Genomic DNA, 14658 nt, shown 5'->3' on the forward strand with positions numbered 1-14658 from the left:
GGTGTGACTATTCTGCAACACGGAAATCTCATTTACACGATCATCTCACAAAACACACCGGTGAAAAACCGTACATGTGTGGGGAGTGTGGGTACAGGACAGCTTTGAAGTCTACCTTATCCCAACACATGAGAACCCATACAGGAGAAAAACCCTACAAGTGTGACCAGTGTGACTATTCTGCAGCACGGAAATCTCATTTGGAGGAACATGTAGCAAAACACACTGGTGAGAAACCCTACATGTGTGGGGAGTGTGGGTACAGGGCGACTTACAAGTCTACATTATCTAAACACATGAGAACCCATACAGGAGAAAAACCATACAAGTGTGACCAGTGTGACTATTCTGCTGCACAAAAAGCTAATTTAGACTATCACCTCACTAAGCACACAGGTGAGAAACCCTACATGTGTGGGGAGTGTGGATACAGGGCAACGCTGAAATCTACCTTATCCCAACATATGAGAAGACATACAGGAGAAAAACCCTACAAGTGTGACCAATGTGACTATTCTGCAGCATTTAAATCAAGTTTAGCCCGACATCTAGCAAAACATGCCGGTGAGAAACCCAACATGATTGGGGAGTGTGGGTACCGGGCAGCTGAAAAGCACCACTTATCCCAACATATGAGGACCCATACAGGAGAAAAACCCTACAAGTGTGACCAGTGTGACTATTCTGTTGCACAGATATGTAATTTAGACAGACATCTATTAAAACACTCTGGCGAGAAACCCTACAAATGTGACCAGTGTGACTATTCTGCAGCAGAGAAATCTGATTTGGACAAACATCTAGCAGCACACACCAGTGAGAAACCCTACATGTGTGGGGAGTGTGGATACAGGACAGGTGACAGGTCCAGCTTATCCCGACATATGAGAGCCCATACAGGAGAAAAACCCTACAAGTGTGATCAGTGCGATTATTCTGCAGCACAGAAAGACACCTTAGATAATCATAAAGCAAAACACAACGGTGAGAAACCCTACATGTGTGGGGAGTGTGGATACAGGACAGCTGCGAGGTCCAGCTTATCCCGACATATGAGAACCCATACAGGAGAAAAACCCTACAAGTGTGACCAGTGTGACTATTCTGCAGCACGGAAATCTCATTTAGACTCACATCTATTAAAACACACCGGTGAGAAACCCTACATGTGTGGGGAGTGTGGACACAGGACAGCTCACAAGTCTGACTTATCCAAACATATGAGAACCCATACAGGAGAAAAACCCTACAAATGTGACCAGTGTGACTATTCTGCAGCACAGAAATTTCATTTAGACCGACATCTAGCAACACACACCGGTGAGAAACCCTACATGTGTGACCAGTGTGACTATTCTGCATCATGGAAATATGCTTTGGACAAACATCTAGCAACACACACCGGTGAGAAACCCTACATGTGTGAGGATTGTGGGTACAGGACAGCTGACAGGTCCAACTTATCCAAACATATGAGAACTCACACAGGAGAAAAACCTTACAAGTGTGACCAGTGTGACTATTCTACAGCAGAGAAATCTGCTTTAGACAAACATCTAGCAAAACACACCGGTGAGAAACCCTACATGTGTGGGGAGTGTGGGTACAGGACAACTTTCAAGTCTTCTTTAGCCCGACATATGACAACCCATATAGAAGAAAAACCCTACAAGTGTGACCAGTGTAGCTATTCTGCAGCCTCTAAGACTTCCCTAACTCGACATATGAAAATTCACACGGAGGCACCAAGTCTGCAACTGTGACCATGTTTCTATCTTAATACTAAGTCTGATATATGATATATCACATGAATATTCAAAAACATTTAGGAAAAATAGTTTGTTAGAGTATTAATTGCAAAGAGCCAAAGGTTTTGCCTAGGAAATGTTTAAATCCATTTGTCTGCTATATTTCTAAAGGATGTACATGCATAACTATAGGCCACACCAATTTAATTTGCTGGTTCTTGTTTTTTTTTATAAGTTAAAAATATGAAGCGACAGGGTGAAAAAATAAAATACAGGTATAGGCAACCTGTTATAGCCCCAAAATGGCCAAATGCTATGATAGGAGCCATGAAGTCAACACACAAGGCTGGGTTAATAGTAAAACAAAACATTTTGAACTTTAATCAAACCCCTGCATTGATAAATGAAAAAAAAACTGTAATGGATATGAAGAAATATGAAAGAAATAGGAAGAAAAGGACTTTTCTCAATATGAGCATTTTTAGATGATTCAGAAATCAGAATCTTTTTTTTTTCAAATCAGAAAAAAATGAAGAGGCAAATCCAAGAACCATCAAATTAAATTGGTGTGGCCATAACTTACTTCAAACTAAATCGGAGGATCAGAGTTAAGTTATAAGCAAACTAGAGAAGTAACATTTGCATTTAGCAAATGCATAATGTTTACCTTTGGACTTGGTCTGCTCTGTTAATTCTTACTCAAACACATTCACATACATGTACTACTAGTATATGGTGAGAGGAGCAGAGCAGACCATGAAATTGCAACATTATGTAACCCAACACCAGTCACCATGGTGACAGACGTCAACAAATCATGTCATTAGTAGGTCAGAGGTCACTGGAGAAGAAGAGGAAGAAACTGAGTAAAAACAATGTGTTTTCCTTCTGTAAACATAATAACAATGCTTCAGTTCACTACTATTGTATTACTAGTATTAACATTGCTTATGTTTAGTTGTTTACCATAACTTATAGTTACATGTAGTATAAGTAGGAAAATTTCTGTAGCAGCTCAAAAATTGCAAATTTTTTAGTGAACATGTTCACACTTTCAATATGTGTGGAAACTAGTATATTCATTATAACTCCATGTACATTTCGTACTTCAATAAACACTATCTTGTTAATAATGTTTTAAACTTTAGCCTTTGTTGCTTAATGATTTCTTTTTGGCTAGTTTTAGGTTCCTTTCTATAGAGACCACCTGTCTGTAGTGACCAAATTGCTTTTATTAATAGTCCCTTGAGTGGTCTTTATAGGCAGGTTTGACTGTACTTAAAACAAGATTAGGCCACACCAATTTAACTTCTTGGTTAACGGATTTTTCTAGAAAAATAATGGAGCGGGCGGGCGAAAAAAAAAATAAAAATAAAAACAGGCCTAGGCAATCTATTATGGCCCAAAATGGTACTATAGGAGCCATGAAGTCAACACACCAGGCTGGTTCAACATTTAAACAATGAATTTTGAACTTTTCCATGATACCATTGCATTGAAAGATGGAATAACTGTCACAACTAGGATGAAAGGGTCTGTTTTCAACTGTTCAGGGCAAAATATGAGCATTTTGCAGTTAATTCTGGATTTTTATTTTTATTTGCAAATCAGAAAAAAATGAAGCGGCGAATCCGTTAACCAAGAAATTAAATTGGTGTGGCCTTAAGACTAGAGAGGTAACAGTTGCAAAGAAAATGCATAATGTTTACCTTCCCATATGGTCTGCTATGTTCATTCTTGCTCAAGCACATTCACACAAATGTATATGATGACTGGAGTCAAAATGCCTCCTGCTGTAAAATTGCAACATGATGTAACCCAACACCAGTTACCATGGTGACAGATGGTCTGGTTCAGGTCATTGGCCAGGTCAGAGGTTAGTGTTTGAAACAGAAGAAGAAACAGAGCAAAAACAATATGTTTTTCTACAGTAAACATGAATACTAATATAGCCATTGTGTAGATAACTCGACGAATATACCAAAAAATAATATTAAGCTTAACAACAGTATATTATATACAAGAAAACATGGACTTAAATTTATATTTTAAGGTGAAGTAAAGATCAGAACTTAGAAGTTTTTGAGATATAACTAAAATGATATAGTTATAGATGGTAAATACTGAACATACAACAAAATGTGTATTTTAGTTACTGAAAACTGGCATCATAATTTGTGTATTTTGTCTTCTACCGGATTTCATCCAAAGTTAGTAAGAAATCCGGCCTCAGAAACCTTTAGACCACCCCCAGCAGTTTGTTGCCCCGCCCCGTGGGTTCGCAGTGATCGGTGCGCGGGTTGGAGCCGAACTGCGGTGCGAGACCGTACCGCAAGGGTTGTCGGGAAGGAGCGGGAAACATGGCCGCCGAAAATACTTCTAGTAGTAAACAAAAGGCCGAAAAGTCGACTTAACGAGTTTCTACCAGCGTTTCTGTGGTCAGAAGGCGGATAACAAGTGCAAAGTAGGAAGGAGACAATACAGAGGACATACAGGTGAGTCTGAGTTGCGATTGTAGGTATCTAGAAGGATTGAAAGTTGATTTTTTTTTACCTCTGGCACCCCCCTCCCCTCAAAATTTTATTTTGAAAAGCCCAATGGAAGAAATTAATCTATTGTTTAGTCTCTCCAGATCCAGGTAACATGTCCAGTATGTCAGTAAAGTCTGGTGAGAAACGTAGCCTGGACCAAGAAAAGGAATGGTGAGGTTCTGTTTGTTAACTTTGTTTGTTTTACATAAGCGGTAAACTACCTTTACTAGTACACATGTACTTGACATGATGTAGATGTAACAAACCAGTTTTGAACAGTAAGGCCACACTGACTTAATTTTATGGATGACATCCGCGCGCGCATTGATTTTGGCCTGTCGCCCTCAAAAAAAAAAAAAAAGATCACCTCCACCGAGGCTCTGGCCTAGTCTTAGGCCTGGTTAGTCCATGGTAGTCAGTGACAAAACGAAGCCGGGCACCCAGGCTATCGAATTCGAAGCTCCACGACTCAAGAACTCAGTACATAAGTACAGTACCGATTCATAAATGCCGCAAAAAGCTGGCATGTGCCGGCTTGCCGTATACTAGTACATGATCGCTAAGTCCTGTCGCAAATTCACAATACCAGCTTTGTATTCCTGTGGTTTAGTAGCATTTTTATTTTTGGCCGGATTTTTTTTTTATTCGCCCGCGCGCACTAGTTTGGGGGTCTTCAGAGGATGTCATCCATAAAATTAAATCGCTGTGGCCTAAGTACAACTAAGTGTAAGGTTTGAACAGAAAGATATAGTACATTATATTTTAGACTTTTCAAACTGGATAAAAATTTTAATAAGCAAACATTTCGGGTGTTGTTCCGACACCCTTCATCAGTAAATATTTACAAAAGTTTGAAGTTTGAACCAGTCAACCCCCCCCCCAGGAGGAAGATAGAATGGAAGAAGAAGTTGAGGAGGTTTGAGAGAGCGGAGGAAGAGATGAAAAAGTTCCCGTTAGGACCTCAGTACAAGCCTGGGTGAGGGGAGGCTAATCTGTACACAATGCTGACTTTTATTTTTTATTTTTATTTTATTGGTTCAGCTGTACAAAAGACAGCCAGGGTTGCCCAACTAGTTACTAAACTACAGTATTTTAAAGGGATAACCCTGGAGACAAGGACAACAAGCTACATAAGACGAGTACAGGACATTAAAATTTAAAATCATCAATTCATTAGATCTATAGGATTTCATCTATAGGATTTACTGTACACATATATCATCACAATATTACATATATTGTATTAACAGGAATATTTTCTACCACTTACTAGTACTGATTCATGCTGAGATAAGGAACTACATTTTTTGCGCGAACTAAAATGTCTGCTGTTCCAGGCTGCGGTGTCCCTCCCCTGTGTGGAGGCTGTTTCCCAGACAGAAGCTAGCCTTCGATTTCGCTCGGTGCTGCAAACAGGTGGGGATGGCTCTTGTCAGATTCATGTATGAACTAGAGATCGAAGTAACATTTGCAAAGCAAATGCATAATGTTTACCTTGTTACACGGTCTGCTCTTTTAAATCTTACTCAAACACATTAACATACATGTACTACTAGTATATGGTGACAGGAGCAGAGCAGACCATCAAATTGCAACATTATGACACCCAACACCAGGATGCATGTTTTTTCCTACGCCTACATTATATGATGTAATTCCCTGATGCAAACTACTTTGAGTTTGATGTCTTCTTCTAACTTAGTTGTTGTTTTTCGTTCCAGGATGTCCATGTGTTTTCCTGTGAAGTGGAGGGGGAAAGTGAACAGGGGCAGAGGAAATATCTGGTCACTACATACGAACAGTTCTGGGATATGTACAGGTAGGTCTGAACAGTTCTGGGAGATGTACAGGTAGGTCTGAACAGTTCTGGGATATGTACAGGTAGGTCTGAACAGTTCTGGGAGATGTACAGGTAGGTCTGAACAGTTCTGGGATATGTACAGGTAGGCATTGGGCCATGATGCAGCGTGCAAATTTTACTTGGGGCAACCTATTTTTGAACCAAGGTAGCCCAGTGTGCTACCTGAATTTTAAGAATGCCCCCCCCCCAAAAAAATTGCACCACTGTATCTGGCAGATGCTTTTTAACTGTAGGAATTAATGGCTATTACTAGTATCAGTTAACTAAAGGCCATTAGAAACATTGTCAAAGGCTTATGTATGTAACATTACTTAATTTGAGGAAAGTAGTTTAGGTATAGGTGGGGCAACCTAAAATTATGATGGGCAACCTAATTTTTGCCATAGGGCAACCTGGTTCAAAAAAGTATTTTGTACAATGTTACTTTCCATATTTCCACAGTGTTTTACATCCTGACCTGGACGGCCATTTCTATGAGGTCATCCCAGAGGGCGCGACCTGTCACCTGCACTTTGACCTGGAGTTCAGCAAGGTCGTGAACCCGGGGTCAGACGGGGTCACCATGGTCAGCACTCTCATCAGGGTGGGTTAAATTAACCTTCCTGCAGCTAAGGGTGTACTAAGGGTGCACCAAGGTGGTTGGTTCTCGGATTTTCAATGGTTAAAACTTATACTTATTGCAGGTAAAATGGTTGCCAATTTTCAATTTTGTTCGGATGGACAGCAGTCTATAAGGGCACATTTGCAGAAAATATTTTGGAATTGTGGAACAATATTTTGTCATTCTGCAATATTGCAGAGTACTGAAAAAAGTAATTCTACAACTGATGTTGGTTTATGCTGACATCCCACATAAGTCTTCTCCTCCTTACAGTTTGTCTGCTGGTCCCTTAAGAAAAAGTATGACCTTGACTGCACAGAGGAACATGTACTTGACCTTGAGTGAAGGTCAGTGGATTCATAACTGCTTTTCAGAATCATACGAACAACTTTTCCTCATTTTCTTGATATATACTTTTCTTCGTATAGTACTGTGAATCTGTTTTATACTATTGCATTTTTTTTGCACTTTTTAATTGCATAATCCATTGAGGGTTTTTTTCAAATTATATATATGTGTTAAGTTTGTTTGTTTGTTTGTTTTTAGCACAGAGGAAAAGTTCAGTCATCACCTGATTTTCCACCTACCAGGAGCGGCCTTTCAGGACAATATACATGCAGGTGAGGGCTTGTTTGTTTGTTTGTTTGTTTCTTTGTTTCTTTGTTTGTTTAGGGCTCGAAATTCATTTTGGGAATAGGTGCACTGGTGCACCGAACCTGAAAATTGGGCGCACAACAAAGTTTTTGTGTTCACCATATAAAACAATATGAGTAGAATGTCAGCAAAAGCTAATTATGTTTTATTTCCAAAGAAAAGTACAGTAACAATGATTTGCCAGATGCTATCTATGTAGAGGTGGTTACCTGTACAGGTTTTACTTGTACTTTTGTTGATGGAACGAAGGATGAAATTGATTTTCAGTAAAAAAAAAAATTTTTTCAGTTTTTACGGAGTCAAAGTTGCACTTAGATGTTAAACATTTTTGGGTGCACTGGAAAAGAAGATCAAAATTAGGTGCACTAAGGTGTAGCCTGACTGAACCTCGCTTTAAAAAAACAAAGGGAGGCCAAGTGGCAAACTGATGAAATTTTCCTTTTTTTTCTCCAGGCAACTTTATCCATGAGATGTGTGACAAGCTGCACCAGCACACTGAGCAGCAGCGCCCCCACGCAGGGGATGTGGAACTGCAGGGGCTGAGAGAGGCAGTGCCGGGGTTGGACCAGCTGTTTGTGGACAACAAGGATGGGGAGAAAGTCTTATTCATAGATACAGGTGAGAAATAGATACATGTAAACAGAGCAGTAGTTACTTAAGCTCATACCTGGGCTGCAATTACGTTTGATACAGGTGTTCTGTACTGGGTCGTACTTTACAGTATGGCCTGGACTTCCAAATGTTTCATAGAACGATTCGAGCGCGTTTCGCCCTAACCGCGCTCACGGCATTCGAAAATTTGAATACAAAATCGGGACGTTGGAATTGATGTTGTTGCATTTTTTTGGGTTTAGGGACACCAAATTTCTCTCATTTCGCATTGAAAGGCGTGTTTTCGTGGGTGGGTATGACATAAATAAAATACAACACGATGTATTCTGTATCACCCTCGGTCCCAGCCCTCCCGCGGATCGGATCACCCTCCGGCCTTCGGGCGATCCGACGCGCGGTCGGGCTGGTACCTCGGGCGAAACAGAGTACCCCGTGTTGTATTCCATATGTATTTGCTGTACTCTCTAGTTTGAATTTCACTTTGTTTCCCACCCAGGAGTGTACACGAAGAACAGGAACTTCCGGCTGTACAAGAACACGAAGCTGGGCAGGCGTGCGCCTCTGCTGCTGGCACCAACCTGCAAATACAGGCCACAGCACAGCAAGGCATGCTGGGACAGGCCACAGCACCACAGCAAAGCATGCTGGGACAGGCCACAGCACGGCAGCAAAGCATGCTGGGACAAACAGGTCTTTTTGGACTCCCTTGTTAGCAATGTGAGGTAAGTATGCCTTTAAGTACCAGAGTTATCAACCAAGGATTGAGGTGTTCAAGAATTCATTCTTTCCTAGAACTATCGCAGAGTGGAACTCACTGTCACCAAGTACAGTAGGGGCATTGTCATTAGATAGCTTTGAACAATGTCTAGAGTTAGAAGTTCAAGGGTTAGGTGTAACAAGTCCATTGGTGTAATATAGCCAGCTGCCGCCGCGCTGCGTGCCTGCGAAGCTGGTGTGTTACGCTGAAAGGTTTTTTTGTACCTTAGTGTAACTGCTGGTGAAATGAATAAACTGAAACTGAACAAGTTTTTTTTTAACCTTTTCTTACAGGTTTTCCCCTGACCTGAAAGTTTTGCGATGTGAGAACATGAAAGGTTTGACCAGCAGAGTTAGAACCAGCTGTGTGGATGGAAACAACAGTTCAGGCAGGGACAACAGAAAAGTGGAAGGTGCTGTCTTCTTATGTTCATTCATATCAGTATACATCTGTGTCCATAATATCACCAGGGTCCATAATAGAAATAGTGTGCCTTTAGAAATAGTGTGCTTAAAGATATTTTTACTGCAACATACCCTAGGTATGTACATTTGATGTGTGAAGGAGTGCATATTAAAAGTATGTTGCAGTAAAAATATCTTAAAGCACACTATTTCTCAAGGTGGTGATATTATGGACCCTGGTGATATTATGGACACAGATGTTATATTTATGTTCAGATAGCTTTACATAATGTTTAGAGTTGGATGTTCAAGGGTAAGGTGTAATGAATTGTTACAGTTTTCCATATATCAATGCAGTGGTTTTATTAAGTTCAAAATTCATTGTTTACATTTTAAACCAGCTTGGTATGTACTGACTCCATGTCTCCTATTTTAGCATTTTGGGCTATCGTAGGATGCCTAGACCTGTTTTTATTTATTTTTTTGCCCAATTGCTTTGTATTTTTTCTGAATGAATCCAAGAACCAAGAAGTCAAATTGATGTGGCCTAATGTATCTTAATTTTACTATAAAACTGGTTCATTTTGTATCCTGCACAGAGTCAGGCCAGCTGTCAGGTTGCAGCAGCTCCCCCTACCCAGAAGTGGATGCCTACGTGGTACTGCAGGCATGCAGGGGGGGAGTTCAGGGGGCCATCAGGCAGTGGACATACTTCTCACAGGGCGAGGTTTGTTTGTTTGTTTGTTTGTTTTGCATAACTTGTTGACCATTTTAAGGCATAACACACCCATTTTGTACAGTAGGTACAAGCTACATAAATGGAAATGAAAAGAAACCTGTTCACAATGAATTTTGAACTTTTAATGACACCATTGCATTGAAAGATGGAATAACTGTAACACCTAGGAAGAAAAGGACTGTTTTTAACTGTTCAGGGCAAAATATGAGGATTTTGCAGTTGATTCTGAATTTTTATTTTTGCAAATCAGAAAAAAATGAAGCGGGCAAATCCGTTAACCAAGAAATTAAATTAGTGTGGCCTAACCACAAGAAAACTTTTTCCAGGTGCTGATGTACGACATTGCTCACAACCGCTGGTGTGAGAACATCGGCCGACCACACAGGAGCAACCACGTCATGTAGGGGCTTTTTTATTTCTATGTTTACCGAAGGAAAACGTATTGTTTTTGCTCAGTTTCTCCCTCTTGTTCTCCAAACATTGACGTCTGACCTGACTACTGACGTGATTTGTTGACGTCTGTCACCATGGTGACTGGTGTTGGGTTACATAATGTTGCAATTTTGCTGCTCCTGTCACCATATACTAGTAGTACATGTATGTGAATGTGTTTGAGTAAGAATTGACAAAGCAGACCATGTCCGAAGGTAAACATTATGTATTTGCTTTGCAAATGTTACCTTTCTAGTCCTTGTTGTTGTTTTCCAGGCTCGTAGCTGACCTGAAACGTTGTGTGATGTACCAGAAATGTCACGATCCTGTCTGTCGGGCACAGAACTACAAATCACCAGGTAAAACACATCATTTTCCCTCTCTTTTTTTTCTTATTCTTCTTCTTCCAATATAAAAGGTCCAAGACCTGGAACATGTGTTGGAGTAAGAATAAACAGAGCAGTACTTTATTGCACTAGACCATGTGAAAACATTATGTGAAACTTTCTAGTTTCTATCTTTCTAAATAACAGATGCAACAAAGTCCTGCTATCTAGGCACATTAGCTGGCCATGTCAGCTGACTAATTTTAGTGCCTGTATAATTTTTATCTCCACAGAAAGGCCCCTGCCTGCTGAAATTCTGCCTGCATTCATTCTGGAAGAGGTGAGTTTGTTTCACATGGTACTTTGAATCAAAGGCGATCAGTGTATGATATGCTGACAAATAATTGTGCTTCTGTTTTTTCTCTCTTTCTCATACTAAATACTTGAGACAAGCTAGCATAAAGCTTTTGCAATAGCTGCTAGCGCAATGCGATTTCACTATGGCTTTCATTTACAGCATTAAACCATCTGACAACCAGTTTTCTCCACTCTTCTTGGTTTCCTGCTATTCTTATTGTTTCACTATTTGCAGATGCATGCGGTCTCTCTATATCCAGTTATTATTAAATGAATGAATGAAAGACCTTTATTGTAGGTTTGTGCTCCTACAAGCTATTATGTAAGTACAGGTCATGAATAAAAAAGGAAAAGGATACAGCAATAACACTTAAACTATACATACTAATGTGGTCTACTAATGAATGATTTTTGGCTCGATTTTTGACTCACTAAGGACGAGCTCTGGGATTCGGGACTGGAGGATGAAGACTTGCTCTCAGCTCTGTCATCTCAGGAGCGATCGTACGCGGAATTACGAAAGGATTCTGACCCAGATTCTTGGGACACTGACGGGCAAGAACCGTCGGACCAAGACTTGCTTGCCGCGAGCAATTTGGTGACGGTGATAGCAGCCAAACGTGACAGAAATTTCGGGACAATGACAGCAGCCAAATGTGAAGGAAATTTGGCAATGGTGACAGCATCCAACTGTCAAAGAAGGGCTGAGGTAGACAGTTGGGAAGTGTCTGACGATGACTTGCTTCTAGCTGCAAATCATTTCCATAGCAACAATCGCCATGGGAACACGCACACGACTGTCGCGGTCACGGAACAGGGGAGTCGCCATGTTGGCAAGGATTCTGGGAAAATAGAAACAACAACAACAACAGTTGACAACAACAATCGCCATGGGAACACGGAAACAACAACTGTTGACAACTGCGATGTTTCTGACGACGATCTGCTACTAGCTGCAACACAGTGTTGCTAGGCAACAGTTACCATGGTAACATAACAGGCGTTGATGACTGCGAAGTTTCTGACACAGGTGCGCAGTGTTGCCATAGTGATAACTAAAGGAACATGCTAGTAACTGTCGGAACCTCCTTGATGAGACATAATTTCTCACAGAAAAGTCAAGAACATTAACACAGAATTTAATGCCATGGTGTAAATGTGAGATTTATCTTTTAGCAGACAACTTTTATGATAACAAATGTTTTATTTCTCTTTGTAAGATTTTTGTACAGCCTTTCTTTTATGTTTCATAAAAGCCCAAGCTCTGGTTTGAAAGTTGTGGGACCTGATAAATACCTTAAAATCCTCTACCTTAAAATTAATAGTAATACCTGTCTTCATGACTTTCTTGTGAGTTTTGACTGTCTGGCTGTCCTGACCAGGTCTGACTGTTCCTGGCACATACACAGGCTCTATTTTTAAATTCCATACATAGTGTCTGTAGCCAGGTCTGTGTCTGTCTCAGTGTCTGGCTGTCCCCACCAGGTCTCTTCTCTTGGGTGTCTCTCAATAAATCGTGGCATGAAGCCTCCCACCCCGTCTCTGGCACAAGATGTGCATGCTCTATTTTTAAACCTGATACAGGGCTGGAAATACTGGGTGCATGTGCACCTTAGTGACCCAAATTTGGAGCTGTGCACCCAACTTTTTTCTGTGGGTGCACCAGTGGACTCAGATATTTTCCTAAGTTTACATATGTAAACATGTTGGTGGTTACATGTATGGTTACTGTAGTGTACAGCATATTCTAAGTGTCAGAAAAATAATAAAATCATTGCTGTAATACTTTTCTTTAGAAATGAAACATAATTTGTTTCGTTTGCTGACATACTACCTAATTTATTTTATATGGTGCCCCCCCCCCCCCAAAAAAAATAATGTGTGTGCACCCAATTTGATAGGTTAGGTGTACCAGTGCACCTATTCCTATAATAGACCCCTTCGACTTTCACGGATCGCATAAACTGCTTACGTCACAGGGGGGACATTTCGAAAGAACGTCGTTCTAGAACGCTAAAGTCGAACGCGGCTTGCGCTCGCGGTGTCCCCCCTGGCAGATCATTTTTTTTACTAAAAGGTAGATAAGTGTCTATTTTCTCGGTAATATATGCGGAAATGACAGGAAAACAGGCACCAACTTTGTATGGTGGCATTCCGTACAACAATTTAAGGTTATTTTGTTCTGTGACGTATGCAGTTTATGCAATCCGTGAAAGGAACTTTCGAAATGTCCCCCCTGTGACGTAGTTTCTATTCGAAATGCCCCCCCTGTGACGTAAGCAGTTTATGCCATCCGTGAAAGGCGAATGGGTCTATTGAATTTCGAGCCCTGTCATGTCAGAGCCCTACTAACATTGTGTCTGTATCCTTACAACCTCTACCAGGCTTCATCAGAGACGGCTGGAAAGAATAGAACTTGTGCCAAATAGACAGATAACTTGCTTGGGGAGTTGGTCTGCCATTTATTAAAGGAGTACAGTTTTTTGGGAGCAGCAAATATATGTCCAATGTCCAACACCAAACACGAATTAAAACAAAAAACAAAAAGAACAATGAGACTGAAACTTTTAATTACAGAATGTAAATTGTAGTCTTATGTCAAGAGTTCATCAATTGACTTTACTATAGGTTCACTCTTTTAGTTGCAACTAAGATCACAGTAAGATGTGATATAAGTATTGGTAGTGTACTTATGTTAAATGATAACAAAAAGACATTAAAGTTAGAAATATCAATTTAAAAAAAAAGTCATTTGGTGAGTAAGTCAAAAAGTGATTGGTCCCAACATCCACAGCATTACTTCATTATAAAAATGTGTTATATAATTAGTTGACAACGAGTTCTTTTCTGCAGTTTTCCTTGGTTCTATCATTTCTTGCAATATTGGTCCCAACTCCAACAACCTAACATTGTTATAAAAAGTGCTCAGTACATTGTTGACAACAAGTTAAAGTCCTTCATTTTACCACGGTTTTATCGGAACCCGGTGCATTTCTGATGGATGACTCGCATGTCTGTTTGAATCTTGGTCTGCCGCGTGCTGATTTCGTTGTCATATTCGCAGAAGGGCTGGTCCAGAACGGTCTGGTAACACTGGTACAGCTCCATCTGTACTCTGTGCAGGAACAAAAAGAGATGTGTCATGCAGATCAAAAAGGAACCATGTCTATCTAGTTCTATGCCTGCATGGGTCATGGTTAGGATCAGGCACGGTTCTGGATAGTCTCAGTGTGACACATACATACACACACAGAAACATGCACAGACACACACACTCACACACGCACACATTCACACACACACACACACATACACACACTCACACCACACACACACACCACACACACACACAAACACTCACTCACACACACTCACAAACACACACAAACACTCACTCACACACAAACACTCACTCACACACACACACCAAACACACACATGCACACTCACACGAACACACACACATACACACACACGCACGCACGCACACGCCCGCGTAGACACACACACACACACATACCCAAACACACACACATACACACACACACACACATACACACACACACACACACACACATACATGCACACACACAAACACACACACACATTTATACCCCACAGAATACCAGTCTGTGG

The 14658-nt window shown here is 40.6% G+C and overlaps 3 protein-coding genes across 4 annotated transcripts in view; 2 read left to right on the plus strand and 1 right to left on the minus strand.

Moving 5' to 3' along the window:
* The first annotated feature begins 74 nt into the window (after positions 1–74).
* On the plus strand, positions 75–1982 carry LOC109467676 (zinc finger protein 525-like). 2 transcript variants are annotated; one of them, XM_019765721.1, is made up of 4 exons: positions 75–558; positions 727–830; positions 984–1152; positions 1489–1982. In XM_019765721.1, exons 1-4 carry the CDS (start codon positions 75–77, stop codon positions 1761–1763), a joined length of 1032 nt encoding a protein of 343 aa, XP_019621280.1. In that variant the 3' UTR covers positions 1764–1982. The 2 variants fall into 2 exon arrangements, with proteins under 2 accessions (XP_019621280.1, XP_019621279.1); XM_019765720.1 differs by having other exon boundaries at positions 129–1302; positions 1555–1982.
* Positions 1983–4375: 2393 nt separating this feature from the next.
* On the plus strand, positions 4376–12940 carry LOC109467675 (DNA-directed primase/polymerase protein-like). Its single transcript, XM_019765719.1, is given in 15 exon segments — positions 4376–4450; positions 5163–5255; positions 5617–5695; positions 6001–6098; positions 6582–6723; positions 7015–7088; positions 7288–7361; positions 7849–8013; positions 8504–8729; positions 9058–9176; positions 9774–9895; positions 10234–10307; positions 10616–10698; positions 10959–11005; positions 11459–12940. Coding segments are annotated over 15 exon segments (1992 nt in total). The 5' UTR covers positions 4376–4391; the 3' UTR covers positions 11996–12940.
* Positions 12941–13342: 402 nt separating this feature from the next.
* LOC109467659 overlaps positions 13343–14658 on the minus strand; it is a 10237-nt gene continuing 8921 nt past the window's right edge. Inside the window, exon 4 of the mRNA XM_019765703.1 lies at positions 13343–14137. Within this exon, the coding sequence (XP_019621262.1) occupies positions 13996–14137 (142 nt within the window). The 3' untranslated portion in view covers positions 13343–13995. The remainder of the gene's footprint in view (positions 14138–14658) is intronic.

This window comes from Branchiostoma belcheri, unplaced genomic scaffold, assembly GCF_001625305.1.
Source record: "Branchiostoma belcheri isolate BF01 breed outbred unplaced genomic scaffold, Haploidv18h27 scaffold187, whole genome shotgun sequence".
NCBI classification, from domain to species: Eukaryota; Metazoa; Chordata; class Leptocardii; order Amphioxiformes; family Branchiostomatidae; genus Branchiostoma; species Branchiostoma belcheri.

Excerpts from the sequence above, each read along its gene's own strand:
- LOC109467676 (XM_019765720.1), top strand. The coding sequence starts at position 129 with ATGAGAACCCATACAGGAGAAAAACCCTACAAGTGTGACCAGTGTGAC. Across the intron at positions 1,303-1,554 it reads GAAATTTCATTTAGACCGAC|ATCTAGCAAAACACACCGGT; the intron begins ATCTAGCAACAC and ends CTTTAGACAAAC.